Raw genomic sequence first — 25,979 nt, 5'->3', positions numbered from 1 at the left:
ACTTCCCTCTAGTTACTGGGGCAGGGAGCCAAAAAGCTGATGCTGTTGATCTAGTTTTGCTGCATCATTCAAATGGCTAGCTAGCCAAGCCAAATAAAAACGGACTTGCAGTAATCAGTCCTGCAATTCCGTGGGTCACCACCAGATATTTCAGTTCATATATCAACAAAAAAACTCTCTGCCTAGGCTACCTCACGGCGCCATGGCAACGCCGGAACCATAGAGGTGTGCTTAATAAAGATGCCCTCCGCGTACCTCAAAACACACACACAGTCCACACACACACACATTAATGCACGCTTATGCAGGCATGTCTCCTATTAGATCCTGCCAACAAAAAAGCCCTCTAGTCAGCGTGCTATGTCTAGATGATGGTATCCGTCTAGGAAACATGCAGGCACGACACTGTTCTACAGAACTAAGCTTGTCTCCCCTGGATATCTGGATTAAGTTGTTTCCACTTGACAACCTCTGTTTTAGCAGTGCCTGCCCAGTCTCCTAGCTAGCTGTAATAGTGGGGGGCAGAGCAGAGCCCAGTACAACCAGGGAACAAAGTGCATGTAGCAGTAATGGAATTGAATCAGAGGGGTTGAAGCAGCAGCAGTGGCTCTGGCTCTCGGGAGGTTGTGATTGTGCAGCACTGCTCCTCTGGTGGAGTACCAGACAGACAGACAGACATACGGACATCAGCCTGCCGATGGCCGAGCCGGGCGCTTTACTGAGCACTGAGCACAGCCAGCCAGCCTACATGGCCCAGCCGGCCTTCAGAGGAGAGTCTGCTGATAGGGAAGGGGGTTGGGGGGCACAACTGTTAGGGGAGCCAGCTGCTCCAGAACAGAGCCCATCTGTCAGATGTGGCCCAGGTTCTCCCCAGAGGTAGAGAGGCAGCCAGAGGCGCCCCATAACCCCCTCGTACACCCCCACCCTATTGCATTCCCACACAACTAAAGTACATCACGTGCCCCCCTCTTACAAGTAACATTTGCATATTTAACTATAAAAGTAAAAAAGGCCTTGTTCTATTACCGTACTTAACTACAATGGTAAAATCCCCCCTTCCCTGATACACGTGTAAATATTGGACTATAAATTGTGCCTTCCTATATTATACTGATGCTAAAATGTCTTTTCTATTCTACTGAGTCATTTACGTTATGTTCGTATTCTTTTATTATTTCTTATTGTTGTTGCATTGTTGAGAAGGAACCTGCAAGTAAGCATTTAGTTGGACAGTATATACCATGTGGTACCTGTACATACACTATATATACAAAAGTATGTGGACAGCCCTTAAAATTAGTGGATTCTGCTATTTCAGCCACACCTGTTTGCTGACAGGTGTATAAAATCGAGCACAAAGCCATGCAATCTCCATAGAAAAACATTGGCAGTAGAATGGCCTTACTGAAGAGCTCAGGGACTTTCAACGTGGCACCGTCATAGGATGCCACCTTTCCAACAAGTCAGTTCATCAAATTTATGCCGTGCTAGAGCTGCCCCGGCCAAGTGTGGTTATTGTGAAGTGGAAACGTCCAGGAGCAACAACGGCTCAGAACGGGACCCCGAGTGCTGAAGCGTGTAGCGAGTAAAAATTGTCTGTCCTCGGTTGCAACACTCACTATTGAGTTCCAAACTGCCTCTGTAAGCAACATCAGCGCAAGAACCCATCGGGTTTCCATGGCCGAGCAGCCAAACACAAGCCTAAGATCACCATGCGCAATGCCAAGCGTTGGTTGGACTGGTATAAATCTCTCCGCCATTGGACTCTAGAGTGTGGAAACGTGTTCCCTGGAGTGATGAATCATGCTTCATCATCTGGCAGTTCGACGGACAAATCTGGGTTTGGCGGATGCCATGAGAACGGTACCTGCCCCAATGCATTGTGCCAACAGTAAAGTTTGGTGGAGGAGGAATAATGGTCTGGGGCTGCTTTTCATGTTTCGGGCTAGTGCCCTTAGTTGACGATGCAGGGCATCTCGTTAGTCGTCAGTGTCTGTGATGATGCAGGGTATCTAATGCCAGTTCACAACACAACACCTCCAGTTACAGATGTCTGTTTGCATTAACAAACCTCAGCAAACCACAGCCACATAGAGAACATGGTTGCTCCGAATGCAGTTAGCTGTGGTTTTGCAGAGGTTTGTTAATGCAAACAGATGTCTTTAAATGGAGGTGTGGTGCTCTCCTGTGCCTCATTTGTAAATGACATCTGATTCCTCTGTGAAGTAAGCTAAGTCTAAGTCACAGAAATAGAGAAAGTATTTGCCTTACCTCGCAACGACGCTGTCTGTACTCGATTGAGGGACGAGCGTTCGTAGGAGTTACGCCACCTGTCGGAAGACAATGTAATAGAATCAGGGTGACTGCAAGTGTGACCAAGCAATTGACTTCAAGGGATATCTCCAGTTTACATAGACAAAATGAGGTTGTGAATATCGTTTTTTTGCGCACATATGATGTATATTTCATCAGTGTCTGGGATCTATGGTGCCATTCATATCATCTTCAGAAGGGGTGGGGAAATGAGATGTAGAGTAAATGCCACACTATAGACAGACTTTGTCTTGAGGGGTAGAAGCATAAACCTTGTATCTCTCCCTCTCTATCTCCAGGCTGTGAGTTTATTGCATCAAGGTCGCAGCATAGTCAGCAATAAAGCAGATATTGTCTTTTGAGTTAATTGCAGTGATGCTGTTTATTATTTCACCCCACTAGTTAACTTCCTCCGACCATGTCTGCATGACCTTTGTATGGATATTCTAAAGACCCCTCAAAAGGACTTCTACCAATTAGTGCCTTTATATTTGGCGTTGTGTCTGATAGCAGCTTGCCTGGAGTTAAAAGGGAATGCTGGCATTTATGAAGAGCTGAAGCACTTTCAGGTTGTTTAATTGAGCCTGACATTAGTAAAGTCGCTTGACATTAGTCATGTCCTGGGAGGATCAAGCCTTCACAAAGACATGAATGGCTTAGTCAGTTGACCTGTCAATGATGTGATTACCCCCCCCCCCCCCCACACACACACACTTACCCTCAGAACAGCCTCAATTCGTCAGGGCATGGATACTACAAGGTGTCGAAAGGATTCCACAGGGATGCTGGCCCATGTTGACAACAGTTGTGTCAAGTTAGCTGGGTGGTCCTTTGGGTGGTGCACCATTCTTGATACACACAGGAAACTGTTGAGCATTAAAAACCCAGTAGCGTTGCAGTTCTTGACACAAACCGGTGTGCTTGGCACCTACTACCATACCCCGCTCAAAGTCACTTGCATTCCTCAATTGTCTCAAGGCTTAACCTCTCTGGTACAAGTGGGACGGTAGCGTCCCACCTCGACAACAGCCAGTGAAATTGCAGGGCGCCAAATTCAAAACAACAGAAATCCCATAATTAAAATTCCTCAAACATACAAGTATTATACAACATTTTAAAGAGAAACGTCTTGTAAATCCAACCACAGTGTCCGATTTCAAAAAGGCTTCACTGCGAAAGCACACCATGCGATTATGTTAGGTCAGCGCCTAGTCACAAAAAACCATACAGCCATTTTCCAGCCAAGGAGAGGGCTCACAAAAGTCAGAAATAGCAATTAAATGAATCACTTACCTTTGATGTGTGTTTTGTTCGATAAAATTCATCTTTATGTCCAAAAATCTCATTTGAAATTGGCGCGTTATGTTCAGAAATGCATTGTCTCAAACAAACATTCGGTGAAAGTGCAGAGAGCCACATTAAATTACAGAAATACTCATCATAAACATTGATCTAAGATACAAGTGTTTAACATACGATTAAAGATAAACTTTTCCTTAATGCAACCACTGTGTCAGATTTCAAAAAGGCTTTACGGCAAAAGCACACCATGTGATTATGTCAGGTCAGCGCCTAGCCACAGAAAACCATACAGCCATTTTCCAGCCAAGGAGAGGTGTCACAAAAGTCAGAAATAGCGTTAAAATGAATCACTTACCTTTGATGATCTTCATCTGATGGCATTCCCAGGTCTCCATGTTAGACAACAAATGTTCGTTTTGTTCGAAAAAGTTCATCTTTATGTCCAAATACCTCCTTTTTGTTTGCGTGTTTAGTCCAGTAATCCAAATGCACAAGGCGCGGGCACTAAGTCCAGAAGAAAAGTCAAAAAAGTTCCATTACAGTTTGTAGAAACATGTCAAATGATGTATAGAATCAATCTTTAGGATGTTTTTATCATAAATCTTCAATAATATTCCAACCGGACAATTCCTTTGTCTTTAGAAATGAAAGGGAATGGAGCTCGTGCTCACGGCTGCGCGCGTGACTAAACTTAAGGCTTTTAGCTTGACCACTGGTTCAACCAGCTCTTATTCGCTCCCCTTTCATAGTAGAAGCCTGAAACAACGTTCTAAAGACTGTTGACATCTAGTGGAAGCCTTAGGAAGTGCAATCTGAGCCCATAGACACAGTATATTGGATAGGCAATCACTTGAAAAACTACAAACCTCAGATTTCCCACTTCCTGGTTGGATTTTTCTCAGGTTTTCGCCTGCCATATGAGTTCTGTTATACTCACAGACATCATCCAAACAGTTTTAGAAACTTCAGAGTGTTTTCTATCCAAATATACTAATAATATGGATATCCTAGCCTCTGGGCCTGAGTAGCAGGCAGTTTACTCTGGGCATGCTTTTCATCCGGACGTGAAAATACTGCCCCCTACACCAGTGAGGTTAAAAACCCTTATTTAACCTGTCTCCTCCCCTTCATCAACACAGATTGATGTGGATTTAACAAGTGACATAAGTAAGGGATCATAGCTTTCACCTGGTCAGTCAATGTCATGGAAAGAGCAGGTGTTCTTAATGTTTTGTATACTCAGTGTATCATTTTGATATTAGCTTATTATGTTCCATTGTGTACTGTGTTTGTCTTTACTGTGTAGCCAAAGCAGCCACCAACTGCTTCTTTAAATATGTAAATCATAACATTATCCCAATGTTCATGGCTTCTCTGGTGTATATTTCCCTCAAATGACATGTTGATAATTCTCTCACTGTTGTGTCACATACAGCTGGAGTGTGAGGAGTGGGATCCTCTCCATGGACATGAACAGCACTTTTGAAATGTATTTTGAAAAGTTACGTTTCCTTTGATGTAGAGACAAAATCCCTAACAGAATGCAGCACAGCGTGGGCTTATTGAGTATAGGGTCATTCACTGTCCATGTCAGTGTGGTATAGAGCTTCAAAGCTGACGCACTGGATGGACACAAGCAGGGGTGTGCGTGCAAGCAAGCGTGTGTGTGAGTATGTGCGTGTGTGTGAGGGGTTGTGTCTGTGGACAATGAGGGGTGGCAGCTTGGCTGGCTGCAGCCAGGGGCGGACTGAGGCACGCAGACACGTTGGTGCCAGAGGAGAGTTCAGGACAAAGCCAATGCAGTGTGCTGGTGATAAATAATGTAGGTGTAATATCACAAAATGGAGGCTTGGAGAGCCTGGTGGAAGGGCTCGGGTGGAGGCTGAATGCAAACAGAACAGTAAAATCATTCCCCAGTGCATAAGCATACAGATCAATAATAATAATAAACCTCACACACAGTGGTGAATTATTCATAACCATTCTGTATTTTTTCATCTCTTTCATCCCTCCACGTTGTCCTCAGATGGCATTACTGGGCATTAGATGGAATAATGGCGCCAAAGTCTGTCTCCATTAAACTTCATTGGGATTTTTTCATTAACAAAGAGCCACTTCGAAATGTGAGAGATCCAATAAAGTTTGTATATGAATATGTTCAGATGAATGGGATGGAATGTTGTTTTGCCTACATCAATAGTCAGTATCCTTCCTTGTGCACTACTGCACAATCCCAGTCTTCTGTCAGCTATGGAGAATGAGATTCCTATTAATCCCAGTCTTCTGTCAGCTATGGAGAATGAGATTCCTATTCCTGTGTCAAGTAGACTGTCATTTCTAGTGGTAGTTTCTCTGCTGCTGGACTCTTGTCAGCAGCAGTGTTACAAATAAAGGGTATGAGGTAAATCACTCAACTCAATGTACTTGCCCCAAAAGTAAGTGAATTTCAACTCTATATTCAGCAGTCACATTACATGAGCATAACTCAAGATGGGACATGATTCTGAATAAAATATAGTAATTTGCTGCGTGCTTCATGGGTGTGAACAACAACTCGTTTGAGGAAAAATGTTCCTCCTGGAAATAGTTCCTCATATCACTTCTTTGTGTGGATCATTACCATTTCCTAATGTTCCGCTCCATCCCATAGACATTCTGTTTCCCCAATGGTTTATTTGAAGTGGAGAAAATGGTATTGATCTGACATGATAGTTTGGATCAGAGACGATGTGTCTCTCTAGACAGTTCTTACGGTTTCCATGTGATGTGACACTCCACAGCTTCTGACTGTTGCATTTGCTGCTACTGCAGCCAGTAGCCCTGAGACCCTACTCTGTGAGGCTGTTGGGGGGCAGGCAGGACCAGAGACTAGGGCGGGTTGAGGTGGGGATAGGGGGTGCTGGGAGTCTTCCCTGACTTGTCTATCAACACTGGCCCACTCAGGTGATCTACTATGATCTCAGATGACCATCCATGGACTCCACTGAGACCAACTGCAGCACTGATCTATTTTTACCACCCGGCCACAGCATGATGTCCTGAGAATTAGAACAGCAGCGTAGCGGTGTACACATAATTAGCAGAACACAACAGGCACCTTAATAAGTCAACAAGATTTTATGCAGTATCACTGTCTATAAGCACATGCTACAGTACACTAATATGAGTGCTTTATTATAGGGTGCAATAGTCTATATTGAAATGACTGTTATTATGTAGCCTGTGGATATTAAACATTTACTCGATGTAGCATATAATGATCTCCATGCTATTTGCAATTGCAGAGGACGCATTGTGGTAAAAAAACATTGTATTTTGAAGCCTATGCTGTACTTCAGAACTCATGTCAGTCAAAATTAATGTAGGAAACAAATATTCTGCCCTCTATCTCTGATTTGCATACAATAAATATTTGAGAGGTAAGAATGCTCGGAGACAGTTAAAGACATGCTCTGGAACTTTTTCGACTAGTAAGTAATTTTTAAACCTCCCGCTTTGGGCTGGATGTGTCAATGTGTAGTTCAGACATGCGTAATCTATGAGCAGAATTACTGGCTTACCTCAATTAGCCATGAAATCCTTAGTTTGAAAGCAACTATTTACTAGTGCCAGGACAATACTAGTATTGTGATACTCATTAGTATCGTGGCAAGGAAACAAAACAAGAAGTGGATTTTACTTGTTTAGGAAAACAGCCCTATTGTTGGAAACAAACATCATTATGGTGTCATCCAGTTACATACAGCAGGTTTTTAAAGTACCAAAGAGAGAAAAATGTTGTGATACTGGTATCGTAACATCCCTACTGTTTACTGGAAGCTATGCGGTGCTATTCCCCCCCCCCCCCCCCCCCCCCCCCACACACACACACACATGAACTAGCCCCCTAGCAATTTGAGTTCCAGCCAATGAGATTCAGCCCCTCTCCATTTCAGTGACAGCTAGCAAGATGCACAAATAGCAGAGCGAGAGAGGGAGCAATGAGATGGTGCACATGTCTGCACAAATGTGATGTAGTACGCAATTTCCGGGGACCACTTTTGGCTTGTGAACGTTACTTTCTGAACTACTGGCTAAAAAGTATACAAAAGGTCAGGAGCATAGATGAGAGAAAATGTAAAATGACTGAGTAAAAGGTTATTTATCCGAGAACTGAAATATCAGAGTGCCTTATTATGGATATCCATGCTTTGATGTAAAAAAAATCTACACAAGAGACTACCAGATTTAAGACTAGAATCCCATACATTAATGTCAATTCCTTGTGTTGTCTGTTAAACTGCATATTGGCTCAGAGTTGGACAGAGCAAGATTTTTTGTAAAACTGAGGAACTAAAAATAAATGCATCTTGTCATAAACTTGCTTCCAGAATCTAGTAAAATTGTCAAGGTGAAAGTGATTCCTTCTCAAAATGTGTATTGATGCTGCTGTTCAATTTATTTGTATACAATTCCATTTCTCTCTCGAAGGACCTGCCTGCTTACAAATGCATAAAAAATATGTCAGTCTTCGTTTCCCTCTGTCACTAGTAGCTGTACACTCTCTACTCTGTATTGTTTAAACTTTTCTCTTTGTCAAGTCCATCAAAGGGAATATCTCAGAGGCTCATCTTGGTTTATTTAGGTCACATTGTGTGAGTCTGCTGCTCGATTGCCTTCTGAGACTATTGTGCTCCTAACTTCGTTTATAGACTATATATACAGTGCCTTCAGAAAGTATTCATACTCCTTGACATAATTCACATTTTGTTGTGTTACAGCCTGAACTCAAAATGTATTAAATATATATTTTTTTTTATGTCACGCATCTACACACAATACTCCATAATGACAGTGAAAGTGAAAACATGTTTTTAGAAATTCTCACACATTTATTGAAAATGTAATACAGAAATATAAAATGTATATAAGTATTCACACTCGAGTCAATACTTTGTAGAAGCCCCTTTGGCAGCGACTACAGCTTTGAGTAGTCTTGGGTATGTCTGTATCAGCAGTAATCAACAGTAATCTTCAAGGCTGAGTTGTCCTTATGTTCGGCCCTGATCTGGCTATGCCATATGGCTGTGGGCTACACTAGTTCATTTAGCAGACAAGATTTGTTTAGAATTCTGTGGCATTATTTGTATTATTTTATAGTATGAAGAATACAACTGAACATAGCTAAATAAAATAGAAAGGATATTTTCTCCAAGCGATTTGAAGAAGTGTGCACATGCGGCTATTCTGTGCTGAGCGGTTAACAAAGAAACAGGTTCTCCTATATGCTTAACTTTGAGTTATTTATGTAACTTTATTTGTGAAACAAATGTTTGGCTATATGTTTAGATTTTGTATACATTCTAAGGTTGCATGATGCGACTCTAATGATGATTTTGTATACATTCTAAGGTTGCATGATGTGACTCTAATGATGATTTTGTATACATTCTAAGGTTGCATGATGTGACTCTAATGATGATTTTTTTTAAGTTGCATGAAGGGCATGAGCTCTGCTTTGTTTTTTGCGCAGGCTGTACACACTTCATCAGTCTTTCATTCACAATTTGACAAGCACTTGATAATGCCTCAAATTCCCTTTGTGTGGCCGTAATGCCCCCTAAAAAATGCATGCCTTATGCGGCCAGTGTTGTGTCCTTGGGCTGAATATAATAATTATAATTCCCAGTGGTGTAAAGTTCTTAAGAATACTTTAAAGTACTACTTAAGTATTTTTGGGTGGTATCTGTACTTTACTATTTATATTTTTGACTACTTTTACTTTTACTCCACTACATTCCTAAAGAAAATATTGTACTTTATACTCCATACATTTTCCCTGACAACCAAAAGTACTCGTTACATTTTGAATGCTTAGCAGGACAGGAAAATGGTTAAATTCACACACTTATCAAGAGAACACTTGGTCATCCCTACTGCCTCTGGCCTTGCGGACTCACTAAACACAAATGCATCTTCTGTTGGAGTGTGCCCCTGGCTATCCGTACATTTTACAAACAAGAAAATGGTGCCGTCTGCTTTGTTTAATATAAGGATTTTAAAAAGATTTATACTTTTACTTTTTATTTTCTTAATTACATTTAGACTTTTAGTCAAGTAGTATTTTACTGGCTGACTTTCACTTTTACTTGAGTAACTTTCTATTAAGGTACCTATACTTTTACTCAAGTATGTCAATTGGGTACTTTTCCCACCACTGATAATTCCCTTCTCCCGGCTGCATGCTCCAAAGCACCTCTCACTCACGTGGCTCTCCATCAAGTGATCAGGTTTTTCTCACAGGCTACAAGTGAAGACAGACATCTGGGACGCAACTGCGTGTGTCCTTAACCAATTCGGAGGCGCATGAAGATATTGGAAGAACTGTCCACATTTACTTTTCGTCAAGATGAGTAGGCCTAACAAACAGCAAAAATGAAAATGATATTTTAATATTGTCACCCGTCAGACTATTCTTGATTTAAAATTGTCTTTACATATACTAAATCATATATGTGTGAAATTTGTTTTGATTTAGAATGGACCATTATCATGCACCTGTCTCGAAACAGGGACAGCGGAAAAAAGTGCATGTCATCTATGCACTTAAATAGCGAATGGGGGATTATTTTCCAATGGTTCATTTTCATGCCAGCCAGATAGGCTATACTCCTGTTGTAAAGAGAAGCAATGTGCTTAATATTAGGAAAGTTGAGAAATACATAAATTAGGCCTAGCCTATAAGAAAGCTGATGGGATCCTCCTTTTTTTATAGAGGCCATCACATTTCTCACGCAATTGCATAGCCTATAGAAATGTTGCGCAACATGAGCTCATGGGCTCTCATGAAATGTTTGATTACATTTTTGATTACATTTGCATTGATGTCAGAGTGATTAGAGGGACAATAGAGGGCTAACTACCAGGCAGTTAGCACGTTTGGTAGGCTACTAATGACCATCATCAGCATCAGAGCTTGGAGAAGCCTAATCACTGTGACTAAACGGTCACATGGAATTTGACTGCCGCCATGACTCATGACCGCTGGTGTGGTGGTAATATGGTCACTAACAGCTCTCTCCAATCAAGTTGTAGCGACATCTCAAGGAGGATCATAGGAAATTGGATGCACCTGAGCACAAATTGGATTGTCATAGCATAGCGGTGTGAATACTTATGTAAATTCGATATTTTTGCATTTCATTCTCAATACATTTGAAAACATGTTTGTGCTGTTGTTATGGGGTATTTTGTGTAAAGGTGTAGTACAAAAATCTATTTAATCCTTTTTGAATTCAGGCTGTAACACAACAAAATGTACAATAAGTCAAGGGGTATGAATACTTTCTGATGGTAATGTAATACTAAAGTACAGTCAGAAGAATACTGGCCACCCCTTTGGAGCGTGGTTCCTCAAAGTTTCTTCCTACGTGCCTGCCTTCTTGGGAATTGTTCCTAGTGTTACAATCTGGCTCAAGATTGTAACTAACAATGGGAAACCACACACTGAGTAAAGGAATAACAAAATGAATGTATTCCATAAATAAAGTAAACACTTACAAAAATAATCAGATGAGGCATGGTCAGTAAATTAAGTGTCAACTGCCGAAGCCACAACCAAAGGTATGCATGGAGAGAGGGATTTTCTTGCTGAGTATGGGGGGGACTTTATGCCACAGCTGAGTTTTCACAGGTGTGCCCCATCAGCACTGACGACCCTCCCAGCTCCGCCCACCAATCTCTTGCAGGAAGTAAGCACAGCAAAACCCAGAAGGCAGAGCAGGGAGGGGCCGTCACACTAGGCACTGTGCTTCTGCCTCTGCATTGCTTGCTCTTTGAGGTTTTAGACTGGGCATCTGTAAAGAACTTTTATATTTGATAAAATACATTTCATAATAAAGTGTTGACTGTTTATGTTGACACTGGGGATTCATAGAGAAACCGCATATGGCCAGTGCACAACTCTTCTTAGCTCTTGATGACCAAAATGTAAATGTAACATGTCCTGATAAGCGCAAACACGATCATGTTGCAGAGGTTCACAACATGGGTCAAGAAAACTTGTCTGAAAGGCAATTTACGATACATTACTCTACTCTAAAACTAATTGGACCACAAGTCTCTCAGACATCTTTGCAGTGCTAAAATAAGTCAGGGTTCATCCTGTGAAAGAGGCAATTAATTCAGACACAATTAGACTAGCACTGTGGATTCAACAGTCTGAGTGAATAGAAGGAATTGAAATACATCAGTATTTGGTAAGACTACTAGAGATAGGGGGTAGCAAGGGGTAGCAGGGGAATGTTTTCCACAGATTTCCTACAATTGAGTCAAATGTAGGTCATCTGTCCCTGACCATAACGTAGTAGAGGATAGGAAAGAATGGACACCCTGGAATTCTAAGGGTGTACATTAAGTGTACTCTAAAGTAGGTTGGGACATCAAAAAACAGTACATTGATTTTGAGAGAGTCAACTTCAGCATTGTAAGTAGGAGCATTGTTCTGCAAATGACACCCTCTATAAACCAAAGAGCCATTAAAATGAAAGCTCTCCCCAGGAGATCTGTGAATCGCTCCCCAGCCCTCTCAAAGATACCACCTGTAATGAAAAACATTTCATTTCCAAATGGGAATCCACAAACAAGGGGACTGAACTGGCCCTCTGGCTAAATGGGTTTATTCTCCTATATTGTTAGACTGATAAAATAGCAATTGCTTGGCTAGAGTCCCTTTAGAGGCCAGGCAATATGACTTATTTTGTAGTTACAGCGAGAGTCAAAAGCCCACTCGACATGCCTGTTATGTGTTATATTAAATCAAATGAAATGCTATTCGTCACATGCTTTGTAAACAACAAGTGTACACTAACAGTGAAATGCTTCCTACAGTGCAGAGCACGACATGTGGCACGACAACACCCCTTCCCTACAATGCAGAGTAAAAAAAAATAGAGAAATAATAGGAAAGTAATAACACATAATAATATAAGTAATAATAAATACACAACGAGTAACGATAACTTGGTTATATACATGGGGTAGCAGTAGCGAGTCGATGTGCAGTGGCACGGGGCAATTGAGGTAGATATGTACATCTTACTAGGAATAAAGTGACTAGGCGACAGAATAAATAATAAACAGTAGCAGCAGCATATGTGATGAGTTAAATAAAGTTAAATCAAAACAGGTCAATGATAGTAGCTATTGGGTAGCTATTTGGTTAACTATTTAACTAACTATTTAGCCGTCTTATGGCTTGGGGGTAGAATCTGTTCAGGGTCCTGTCGGTTCCAGACTTGGCATATCAATACCGCTTGACATGCGGTAGCAGAGAGAACAGTCTAGGACTTGGGTGACTGGACTCTTTGAAAACATTTTGGGCCTTTCACTGACACCGCCTGGTATAGAGGTCCTGGATGGCAGGGAGCTCAGCCCCAGTGATGTACTGGGCCGTACCCACTACCCTCTGTAGGTCCTTGCAGTTGGATGCCAAGCAGTTGCCATACCAAGCGGTGATGCAGCCAGTCAAGATGCTCTCAATGGTGCAGCTGTAGAGGATTTGAAGGCCCATGCCAAATCTTTTCAGCCTCCTGAGGTGGAAGAGGTGTTGTCGTGCCCCATGACTGTGTTGGTGTGTGTGGACCATGATAGATCCTTAGTGATGTAGACACAGAGGAACCTGAAGCTCTCGACCCACTTTACTACAGCCCCTTTGATGTGAATGGGGGGGGCGCGCTCGGTCCTCCATTTCCTGTAGTCCACGATCAGCTCCTTTGTCTTGCCGAGGGAGAGGTTGAAGTCTCAGCACCACACTGCCAGGTCTCTGACCTCCCTATAGGCTGTCTCATCATTGTCGGTGATCAGGCCTGTCGTCAGCAAACTTAATGATGGTGTTGGAGTGATGCGCGGCAACGTAGTTGTGGGTGAACAAAGAGTACAGGAGGGGACTAAGCATGCACCGCTGAGGGGCGCCTGTGTTGAGGGTTAGAGTGGCGGATGTGTTGTTGCCTACCCTCACCACCTGGGGGCGGCCTGTCAGGAAGTCCAGGATCCAGTTGCAGAGGGAATATTTCAGTCCCAGGGTCCTTAGCTTTGTGATGAGCTTGATGGGAGAGGGCAGTGTGGAGTGCAATAGAGGAGTGCAATGGAGATTGCATCATCTGTGGATCTGCTGGAGTGGTATGCGGATTTGAGTGGGTCCAGGGTGGGTCCAGGGATGATGGTGTTGATGTGAGCCATGACCAGCCTTTCAAAGCATTTCATGGCAACAGATGTGAGTGCTATAGGGCGATGTAATCACGCTCTCCGTAGCCGATGCGAGTAAGACCTTTAAGATGGTAATCTGGCCCTGTGGCCTTGTGAATGTTAACCTGTTTAAAGGTCTTACTCACATCGGCTACGGAGAGCGTGATTACACAATCGCCCGGATCATCTGCTGCTCTCATGCATGGTTCAGTGTTGCTTGCCTCGAAACAAGCGTAGAAGGCATTTAGCTCATCTGGTAGGCCCCGTCACTGGGCAGCTCGCGGATGGGTTTCCTTTGGTAATCCGTGATAGTTTTCAAGCCCTGCTACATCCAACGGGCTTCCTCATATTGTCTTTGGAAGATCTAAGCCGGCTATTCCCAACCTCGGGTATGCGCAATGCCGCCGGATGTACGCCAAATAAAAATGTGATTCACATATTCAAATAATCTGTTTAGATGTTCCAATGGGGCTATACATTTTGGGTGTATATATTTCTTTGCCTTAGTAGCCTCGTTTCACTGCCAAAAATAAAATTAAACCATCTAGTGTTCAGCAAAATAACAACACAATGTCAAATATAGGTAGCCTAGTCAAATAATGAACATCCTATCACATTAACCGTTACTCTCTCGCGGGAAACGTTCACTCTTGCACAGATATTTAGAAACGAAACATGCCAATTTGAAAAATAAGCCACGGCAGTTTTTGGAGCGAGAATTAAGATGACTTTCGAGTAGTAAGACCTGTATAAAAGCAACAGGTACCATGAATAAGAAGGGGCTAGAAGCGTCTTATATGGTGAGCTACCGAGTGGCTAGGACAGGCGAGGCCCATACTATTGTGGATAACTTAATTATTCCTGCTGCCGTTGATATGGCTGGGATAATGCTGGGGGAAAAGGCCAAAAAACTATACAGACAATGCCTTCATCAAACAACACTGTTTCACGACACATCAGTGACATGGCAGGAGATGTTTTGAAACAATTACTGCTTTGCATACAAGCCAGTGAATTCAATGCGTTACAGCTGGATGAGTCAACAGACTTTTACTGACCATAATTTTCACTTGTCTGACCACTTGCATGATGACGAGTTTCTCACACGACTGGCCTATCTTGGTGATGTTTTTTCTCGCCTGAATGATCTGAATCTAGCATTACAGGGACTCTCCACAACTATATTCAATGTGCAGGACAAAATTGAGGCTATGATTAAGAAGTTGGAGCTATTTTCTGTCTGCATTAACAAGGACAACACACAGGTCTTCTATCACTGTATGATTTTTTTTTGTGTGCAAATGAACTCAAGCTTAAGGACAATGTCAAATGTGATATAGCGAAGCACCTGAGTGAGTTGGATGCGCAATTACGCAGGTACTTTTCCGAAACAGACGACTTAAACAACTTGATTCATTATCCCTTTCAAGCCTTGCCTCCAGTCCACGTATTGATATCAGAACAAGAGAGCCTCATCGAAATTGCAACAAGCGGTTCTGTGAAAATTGTATTTAATCAGAAGCCACTGACAGATTTCTGGATTGGGCTGCGCTCAATCCAGAAAGTATCCTGCCTTGGCAAATCCAACTGTTAAAACACTGATGCCCTTTGCAACCACGTACCTATGTGAGAGTGAATTTTCGGCCTTCATTTGCAAGAAAATTAAATACAGGCACAGACTGTGTGTGGAAAATTATTTAAGACTGAGACTCTCTCCAATACAACCCAACATTGCAGAGTTATGTGCATCCTTTAAAGCACACCCTTCTCATTAACCTGTGGTGAGTTATTCACCATTTTTTATGAACAAATAAGGTTTTATATGTAAGATGGCTAAATAAAGAGCAAAATGATTGATTATTATTATTTTATTATTTGTGCCCTGGTCCTATAAGAGCTCTTTGTCACTTCCCACAAGCCGGGTTGTGATAAAAACTCACTAATTCTTATGTTTAATAAATGTATTGTATAGTGTGTGTGTGTGTGTGTGTGTGTGTGGCAGGCTTACAATTATGGCAAAAAACAACATTTGAGAGTGTGCTGACCCTGGTGCTAGAGGGGGTATGCAGCTGGAGGTTGAATGTTTGAACGGATACAGCACTATAAAAGTTTGTCAACCACTGATCTAAGCCATCTGCTAATTGGTTTTGGAGACTGATCTCTCTGGGTCCACAGGGGTAAACAGTCAAGGCTGTGTAATTTGTCAGTTGGTGGTTATTCTTTGGGGAGGAAGTGGGCTTCCATTTGCTGATCATAACAGCAGTTACATTCTATTGTAAAGCCTACAAACATCAGTATGTTGCAGACCTGCAAAAATGATCTCTCTAGACTCAAATGTCAATAGCCTAAATCTACATAACTTTGCAAAGCAGAGTGTTCTACTGCTCCCTCTTATAATTGTTCTAACATCTGCAACTACTAAAAACCACTAGTATGTCTCAACCTGGAGCAGGATAAAAGACTTGTAGAAAAAAAACTGTGATGTCTGTGAGAGTCACAGTACTTTGATGTCATTCTTAGATAATGAAATACTGCCCCCGCTTGGTTTAACAGGGGAACAGGTTTTAGTTTTCCATCATTGAAGGTCAAACGAGTCATGCTGTACACGATAAAGACACAGCAGTTTTATTTTGTATGCTAATCACAAGGGAGATGTGCTGAGGCAGATAGTTATTGATGATCTTACACTATTAGCACCAACAGTAGTCTCTGGATGCAGTTTTTCAAAAATGATCAATCTGGGTTTCGTCTACCGGATAGGAATAGAATAAATAGAATGGGTCCCAATTCAGAATGAATAGAATGAGTCCCAATTCAAGTAAATTATTTGTATAATAGGAGTCCACATTCAAGTAAATTATTTGTATAGTGGGAGTCCCCATTCAAGTAAATTATTTGTATAATGGGAGTCCCCATTCAAGAAAATTATTTGTATAATGGGAGACCCCATTCAAGTAAATTATTTGTATAATGGGAGTCCACATTCAAGTAAATTATTTGTTTAATGGGGATCCCCATTCAAGTAAATTATTTGTACATTCTATTCATTCTATTTCTATGCATGTGCTCCTGTTCGATGGCCGTAATCAAGATAGATATTTTTTTGCAAAACTCGGCCCTGGGGATTAATCCCTTTCCGCTCTAAAATAAAAAACACACATATAATATTGTGAACACTAGGATCTGTTCTAGATTGGAACAGTAGATGAAGTGTAGCCGACAATGAATTGAGGTCAGGTTTTTCTGTTTCCTTTGATCATTCTTGTTTTGTTCCTATGCAGCAGCTTCTCACAGTGATGCTTTCTTTTCATAGAACATGATAGTGCGTGTGTGTGTGTGTGTGTGTGTGTGTGTGTGTGTGTGTGTGTGTGTGTGTGTGTGTGTGTGTGTGTGTGTGTGTGTGTGTGTGTGTGTGTGTGTGTGTGTGTGTGTGTGTGTGTGTGTGTGTGTGTGTGTGTGTGACAGAATGGTTTGAACATCTAGTTAACAACATCCAAATATACCATTTCTATCCTGTTTTCAGACTTTCTTTGAGGTGAACTATTTTCACGTGGCACCAATTTACAGTATGTATTCTAGACTGATGGTTTTTCCTTAGCTCCTCAATCCTCTGAAAAGTTATAATTGAATGGAAGTCACAGTAATCTAGAAAGTTAAACTTGATCTTATTCTAGCTAATTTAACTATATATACAGTACCAGTCAAAAGTTTGGACATTCCAGGGGTTTTCTTTATTTTTACTATTTTCTACATTGTAGAATAATAGTGAAGACATCAAAACTATGAAATCATGTAGTAACAAAAAAAGTGTTATACAAATGAAAATATATTTTATATTTGAGATTCTTCAAAGTAGCCATCCTTTGCCTTGATGACAGCTTTGCACACTCTTGGCATTCTCTCATTCAGCTTCATGAGGTAGTCACCTGGAATGCATTTCAATTAACAGGTGTGCCTTATAAGCTAATTTGTGGAATTTCTTTCCTTCTTAATGCGTTTGAGCCAATCAGTTGTGTTGTGACAAGGTAGGGGTGGTATACAGAAGATAACCCTATTTGGTAAAAGACCATATTATGGCAAGAACAACTCAAATAAGCAAAGAGAAATGACAGTCCATCACTACTTTAAGACATGAAGGTCAGTCAGTCCAGAACATTTCAAGAATTTTGAAGGTTTCTTCAAATGCAGTTGCAAAAACCATCAAGTGTTATGATGAAAATGGCTTTCAAGTTGACCACCACAGGAAAGGAAGACCCCGAGGGAAGACCCAGAGTTACATCTGTTGCAGAGGATAAGTTCATTAGAGTTAACAGGACCTCAGATTGCAGCCCAAATAAATGCTTCACAGAGTTCACGTAACAGACACATCTCAACACCAACTGTTCAGAGGAGACTGCGTGAATCAGGCCTTGCTCGTCGAGTTTCTGTAAAGAAACCTCTAATAAAGGGCACCAATAAGAAGAATAGACTTGCTTGGGCCAAGTAACACGAGCAATGGACATTAGACTGGTGGAAATCTGTCCTTTGGCCTGATTTGAGAGTTTTTGTTCCAACCGCCGTGTTTTTGTGAGATGCAGAGTAGGTGAACACATGATCTCCTCATGTGTGGTTCCCACCGTGAAGCATGGAGGAGGAGGTGTGATGGTGTGGGGGTGCTTTGCTGGTGACACCGTCTGTGATGTATTTAGAAATCAAGGCACACTTAACCAGCATGGCTACCACAGAATTCTGCAGCGATACGCCATCCCATCTGGTTTGCAGTTAGTGGGACTATCATTTATTTTTTAACAGGACAATGACCCAAAACACACATCCAGGCTGTGTAAGGGCTATTTGACCAAGGCGAGTGATGGAGTGCTGCCTCCACAATCACCCGACCTCAACCCAATTGAGATGGTTTGGGATGAGTTGGACCGCAGAGTGAAGGAAAAGCAGCCAGCAAGTGCTCAGTGTAACGGCTGTCGTCTGTGGAAGAAGGTGAGGACCAAGGTGCAGCGTAGTAAGTGTTCATGACGTTTAATAATCATCAAAACAGAACACTGAATTACAAAATAACAAAGAAACAACCGAAAACAGTTCTGTCTGGTGCAGACACACAAAGACTGAAAATAACCACCCACAAAACACACTAGAAAACAGGCTATCTAAATATGGTTCTCAATCAGGGATTGACAGCTGCCTCTGATTGAGAACCATATCAGGCCAAACACCGAAATAGAAAATCATAGAAAAACGAACATAGACAACCCACTCAACTCATGCCCTGACCACACTAAAACAAAGAAATAACAAAACAACTAGGGTCAGAACGTGACACTCAGCATATGTGGGAACTCCTTCAAGACTGTTGGAAAAGTGTTCCTCGTGAAGCTGGTTGAGAGAATGCCAATAGTGTGCAAAGCTGTCATCAAGGCAAAGGGTGGCTAATTTGAAGAATCTAAAATCTAAAATATATTTAGATTTGGTTAACACTTTTTTGGTTACTACATGATTCGATATGTGTTTTTCCTAGTTTTGATGTCTGCACAATTATTCTACAATGTAGAAAATAGTAAAAATAAAGAAAAATCCTTGAACGGGTGAGTGTGTCCAAACTTTTGACTGGTACTGTATATATATATATATATATATATATATATATATATATATATATATATATATATATAAACTGCTCAAAAAAATAAAGGGAACACTTAAACAACACAATGTAACTCCAAGTCAATCACACTTCTGTGAAATCAAACTGTCCACTTAGGAAGCAACACTGAGGTGGTGACCACAGACCACTTCTCAGTTCCTATGCTTCCTGGTTGATGTTTTGGTCACTTTTGAATGCTGGCGGTGCTCTCACTCTAGTGGTAGCATGAGACGGAGTCTACAACCCACACAAGTGGCTCAGGTAGTGCAGCTCATCCAGGATGGCACATCAATGCGAACTGTGGCAAAAAGGTTTGCTGTGTCTGTCAGCGTAGTGTCCAGAGCATGCAGGCGCTACCAGGAGATAGGCCAGTACATCAGGAGACGTGGAGGAGGCCGTAGGAGGGCAACAACCCAGCAGCAGGACCGCTACCTCCGACTTTGTGCAAGGAGGTGCACTGCCAGAGCCCTACAAAATGACCTCCAGCAGGCCACAAATGTGCATGTGTCTGCTCAAACGGTCAGAAACAGACTCCATGAGGGTGTGACCAAATGTGACCAAAACATCAGCCAGGAAGCATAGGAACTGAGAAGTGGTCTGTGGTCACCACCTGCAGAATCACTCCTGTTTTGGGGGGTGTCTTGCTAATTGCCTATAATTTCCACCTTTTGTCTATTCCATTTGCACAACAGCATGTGAAATTTATTGTCAATCAGTGTTGCTTCCTAAGTGGACAGTTTGATTTCACAGAAGTGTGATTGACTTGGAGTTACATTGTGTTGTTTAAGTGTTCCCTTTATTTTTTTGAGCAGTATATATATATATATATATATATATATATATATATATATATATATATATATATATATATACAGTATATATATATATATATATATATATATATATATATACAGTACCAGTCAAAAGTTTGGACACACTCACACTCATATATATATATATATATTCTCAGTCGGTTTAGTCTGTTGCAAAATGTTTCCCAACAGAAACCGTTTACTGTTTACTCTACGAACCAAACGGAACGAAACGGGGAGGGACCTACCTGAATTTGCCCAATAGAAACTATCTTTTTTGTTGGAAAACGTTTTACATTTGGAGTAAATGGTTTCTGTTGCATAACGTTTTGCAACAGACAAAACGTTTTAAAACGGAACCCGACTAATGAATAAACCCCAGCCGTCTGCTCTAATGGCACTGCAGCACTTTGCAGGCTCCTGTGAGTTTAGCTTAATCACGTGTAAGACTTGATTGAGTGTGTGTTAATAAACATTATTCTGTCTCTCTCCTCGCCAGTGATTAGTGGTTCATGTGCTCTGCTCTCCCGTCCCCAGGCTGAAGACGCAGTCCTGAAGATTGATGGAGGGCCATGCTATTCAAACAGCAGGCGTTGCTGAGACAGAAGCTCTTCTTGTTGGGCAGCCTTGCTATCGGGAGTCTCCTCTATCTAGTGGCCAGGGTTGGGAGCTTGGATAGGTACGTCGTTTGCTGAAAGCAATGCCTGTTGAATGTCAAGTATTGAATGATTTTAGTTTATATAAATCTAATATTTTTTTCAAATATCAAAATCTTGATCATATATGATTCGATTATGATAAGACTTCATAGAATTTAACAATGTGTTTAAAGATAATTCTAAAGTGCTCTAAAGTTTACTGATGAAATTATTATATAGAACTAAATGTCTCCTCCAGGCTGCAGCCTATTTGCCCCATAGAGAGCAGACTGGGGCCTCCTCACCTGCCGGAGCAGATCCCTCTCCGGACCCTGCAGTATAAGCGTGGTCTGCTCCACGACATCCGCAAGGGCAATGCCACCAAAGAGCAGATCCGCCTGCACAACCTGGTACAGCAACTGCCCCGGGCCATCATCATCGGGGTGCGCAAGGGGGGCACGCGCGCCCTGCTGGAGATGCTCAACCTGCACCCGGCGGTGGTCAAGGCCTCGCAGGAGATCCACTTCTTTGACAACGAACAGAACTACGCCCGGGGCATCGACTGGTACCGGGAGAAGATGCCCTTCTCCTTCCTCCACCAGATCACCATTGAGAAGAGCCCCGCCTACTTCATCACAGAAGAGGTCCCCGAACGTATCTTCAAGATGAACTCCTCCATCAAGCTGTTGATTATTGTGCGCGAGCCCACCACCAGAGCTGTGTCCGACTACACACAGGTGCTGGAGGGCAAGGAGCGCAAGAACAAGACCTACCACAAGTTTGAGAAGCTGGCCATCGACGGCAACACGTGTGATGTGAACACAAAGTATAAGGCAGTACGGACCAGCATTTACACCAAGCACTTGGAGCGCTGGCTGAAGTACTTCCCCGTGGAACATTTTCACATTGTGGACGGTGACCGTCTGATCACAGACCCACTGCCTGAGCTGCAGCTCGTCGAGCGCTTCCTCAACCTCCCCTCCAGGATCAGCCGGTATAACCTGTATTTCAATGCCACCAGGGGATTCTACTGCCTGCGATTTAACAATGTCTTCAACAAGTGCCTGGCAGGCAGCAAGGGGCGCATCCACCCTGAGGTGGACCCCTCAGTGGTGGCCAAACTAAGGAAGTTCTTCCACCCCTTCAATCAGAAGTTTTATCAAATTACTGGGAGGACGTTCAACTGGCCCTGAGAAACTAAGGGAAGGTCTAGGCCTAGCCTATATGAACTTCTTAACTGAAGTTGTTCTGTTGGCATTTTCAAGATGTCAACCACAACAATATTAAAGGATATTAAAAGCACTTTGATTGAATTTAATACGTAGAGGAGAGTGGGGTAAGTTGAGCCGAAGGGTAGTTGAGCTACTCCTTGTTTCTAGGAAACCATACACAAAATGTACCATGTGACCAAATATTAAGGAAGAGGTCGTCATTTCATGGAGTCTGTGAAAGAAAAAAACACATGGAAAAAGTGGTAAGCAAGTTAGAGCTAATGAATGTATTGTGTTATAGGTTTCATGCAGCTTGTATCTAAACCAAGGTGGATTGTTTTATATATCAGTTGGGGTCTCTATAAGCTACAATATGAGGTCCTAAACCTAGCATGAAAGTGCATCCTTGTAGCTGTGTGGGCTAATATAGTAAACATGTTTGCCTTGGGGTAAGTTGAGCCAATGGCCACCATACCCCATACAGATCATGATTACATTTAGTCAGTTTTATGCATAATATGCATAGTATTTTTGCAATGTGTCATGCATATTAACTCAATATACTGCATTTGTATTGTTATAGAGCAGACCTAATCATTCCCTGTGTATACAAATGTAAAACATGCAGGGATCCAGCCCCCCTTTAGGTTCTTCAGAGAGCAGCCAAGGAAGTGAGAGAAGGGAAGAAGTCCATTCCAGAAGCACCAAGGGATGAACAAATGTACTGAATGACACTGAAGAGGTACATTGACAAAAACGAAAACAAACATGTACCTGTGTGAAAGAGAGGCTGTGATATAGTAGCAGAGACACACAAGGTCGTATCTGATGACATGGAGTCTGAGCTTGCTAAACATATAAAGAATATTGCGGACCAGCTTCATGGGCTTTAGTAGCCTCAAATGCAGAGAACTTGCCTACGAATTGGCACATCTAAACAATATCACTGTCCCAGACAACTTGTCAAGAAATGCAAGGGTAAGTCATATTTAACAGATCCATCTATATCTGAATATAGGCATACACTTCAAATTTACAGTACAATATACCTCACCCCCATTCCATGAATTAAACTTTGACCAACCAGCATCATCACCCACTGTCACAGGGCACCTACACCGACTTATCCCAAGGTGGCTCAACTTACTTTATCCCTATGCTCAATTTACTCTGGGATAAGTTGTGCAAAGAGACCAATTTTTTTGACAATTATGTTTTTAAAACTGTTATGTTTACATGAATTATGATTATTTCCAGGGATACACAACATCCTGAAATATATGTAGATATCTTTGTTACAAAGAATACCATATTACTGTAGTGAGGCTGAATGTAAAAAATGGCTCAACATACCCCATTCTCCTCTGTGAGAATGACAATGTGACCAAAATCTGTAATGGAATCAATGTATGTTTGTTTCTTAATATGTAAGGTGGCATAAGAGGAAAAAGGGTTTGTGAGTTGTGTGATTACAAAACAATTCAGGTTAATGCACCTGATCTTTCTTCATAATAATTCACCTGTCTGACACTTGTGCCCGTTATAAACTCGGCATTTTGCCATCATCTCAGCCAATATTGAATGAAGGGTATACTACAATGAGTGATAGACATGAGATTATGTTAAGTGAACACGTGGATTATAAAAGAAGACTTGTCAGTCAACAACACATACATTTAACATATTTAAAGGCTATATCATGAAGCTATATATGTGTCAATGTTTCATATAAAACCAACCTTGACAAAGACGTAGGCTTACGTGGTCTTGCAGTTCTAAGTGTGATAGTCTTGTATTTATTACAGTCCTCTCATTTTGGTTTTGGTTTTCTCCTGCATGTGTATTGAACATACAACTGACAAAGCATTGGCTCTCTAATGTAGTTTTGTGTTATTTAATTTATTCCAGTATCATTCTTTAAACATGTGCTACCTTTATTTGTTTCTATGTTGTTTTTAGGTAGTTTTATTTTTCTCAAACTACCATGACGTACTTGTATCCGTAATATATCCCAGAAATCTGTAGAAGGATAGGAGATTCTCATGAGGGAATGGGAACATAGATTTCTCATAAAATTCTGACTCCGATGATGTCCTCATACGCCAAGCATTTAAATGTTGAATAAGGGATTTAAGTGGTAACTTTGTTCTCATTCTTTTTTTCCAGTATTAATGACATGTTTGTCATTCCCCTTGGTGAAAAGCCACAGTAAAAAATAATTTTTTTAGTTACTGTCAAACCATCTCATGCTTATTCTACTACAATTAACATATTTGTCTTATGTGCAAATAGCCATCCTGTATCATAAGTGTGTCGTTCTGTAACAAAAAATGATTGAATTAAAATGACATTTAAACACGTGTCTGCTGAGTCATTCATTATTTCTGTTTTGTCTCGTAATCTATTGTGTGGTTCAAAGACTGAGACTCTTCCTTGATGCTTTCATTAACCTATTTAATCCCATTGGTCTCAATAGTGACCGTAAAAAACATTTTCAGTTATAAGGCTCTAAAAATGTTACTGAATAATCTATCAATGCATTTCCAGCAAATATTGAACTAATAAAGGGTCTCAATGAAAGATGTGCAGTGTCACATGTTTAGTGTAAATTGTCACATGACCAGAGCTGTTTACTTCCTGGTTGCACCACAAGAAGAGGTTGGCTGCATCAAAGCTCCCAAACAAAAGGTTAGTAAAGTATGTTAACATAAAGTTAGGACAAAGATTTTTGGTACACATCATCTTTAAGGTGTCTAGTATTGATATATGCATTTGAAATTACTCAACTTTGTTCAGTGTGGTCATAGAATGTGTAAACATGTTGACGGCAACAATAGTGACCGGCGGGATATCACAGTGCATCTAGGTATACACATACTTATACACATACATAGTTCTTGTTCTACCTAACTTTCTACTCTGTTCTTTCTTTTAGTTTCACTTTGAGTCAAGTTCTGGATATGTTGGATCTAGGTGACTGCCCAGACAAGGCATGCAACATTGCAGTTATCCCTCAAAATGAGAAAGATGCTGTCCTGAGTGATTGTGATAGCGATGGGTCAGATATGGACTATGGACAGGCCATTTGCCAGCCAGGCTGTTGAATGCATATGCTGAACCTATGCAAACAGATCATGACAGGAACAACATTATCAGTGATGATGACCTACCCCTACCCCTCTAGAAACTCCTGGTACCTTCATTAATTGCACACATCTCAGCAAATACATAATTCCACATATAGTATCTTATTATTAGAGGGTGTCACGAGAATTTTTAATCCCAATGATAATAACTGACAATTATTTAAACTTTGACCGATTCCCGAGGTTTGTAAGACCCTGGGTTTAATAATAATTAGGTAAAGACTTCTGCAAAAGGTTGGTTTCTTCATTCACGAGAACGTTCTGAAGTCCATAATACCAAGACATGTAATTGTATAACTCTCCCCCCTACGTACTTACACGCACATACCGACACACAAAATAGTAGGGGGATTACACACACATACAGAAACACAAACAGTAGGTGGGATGTGTCTTTCCCCACAGTTCTCATTCCTGTTTTTAACCAGGGCAGGGTGACCGGAAACATGACCGAATACAAAGTGTAGCTATTCCCTTCGCAAGGCAATCAAACAAGCTAAGCATCAGTATAGAGACAAAGTAGAGTCGCAATTCAACGGCTCAGACACAAGAGGTATGTGGCAGGGTCTACAGTCAATCACGGATTAGAAAAAGAAAACCAGCCCCGTCGCGGATCAGGATGTCTTGCTCCCAGACATACTAAACAACTTCTTTGCTCGCTTTGAGGACAGTGCCACTGATACAGTGCAACTGAT

The 25,979-nt window shown here is 41.4% G+C and overlaps 1 protein-coding gene across 1 annotated transcript in view; it reads left to right on the top strand.

Moving 5' to 3' along the window:
- The window catches only part of LOC129817558 (heparan sulfate glucosamine 3-O-sulfotransferase 5-like), a 68,985-nt gene extending 44,485 nt beyond the window's left edge, over nt 1–24,500 (top strand). Inside the window, exons 2-3 of the mRNA XM_055872939.1 lie at nt 20,827–20,968; nt 21,187–24,500. Coding sequence (XP_055728914.1) covers nt 20,862–20,968; nt 21,187–22,120 — 1,041 coding nt within the window. The 5' untranslated portion in view covers nt 20,827–20,861 and the 3' untranslated portion in view covers nt 22,121–24,500. The remainder of the gene's footprint in view (nt 1–20,826; nt 20,969–21,186) is intronic.
- The last annotated feature ends 1,479 nt before the right edge of the window (nt 24,501–25,979 follow it).

This window comes from Salvelinus fontinalis, chromosome 20 (genome assembly GCF_029448725.1).
Source record: "Salvelinus fontinalis isolate EN_2023a chromosome 20, ASM2944872v1, whole genome shotgun sequence".
Lineage (NCBI taxonomy): Eukaryota > Metazoa > Chordata > Actinopteri > Salmoniformes > Salmonidae > Salvelinus > Salvelinus fontinalis.
This window is presented reverse-complemented; position numbering and strand designations above follow the sequence as displayed.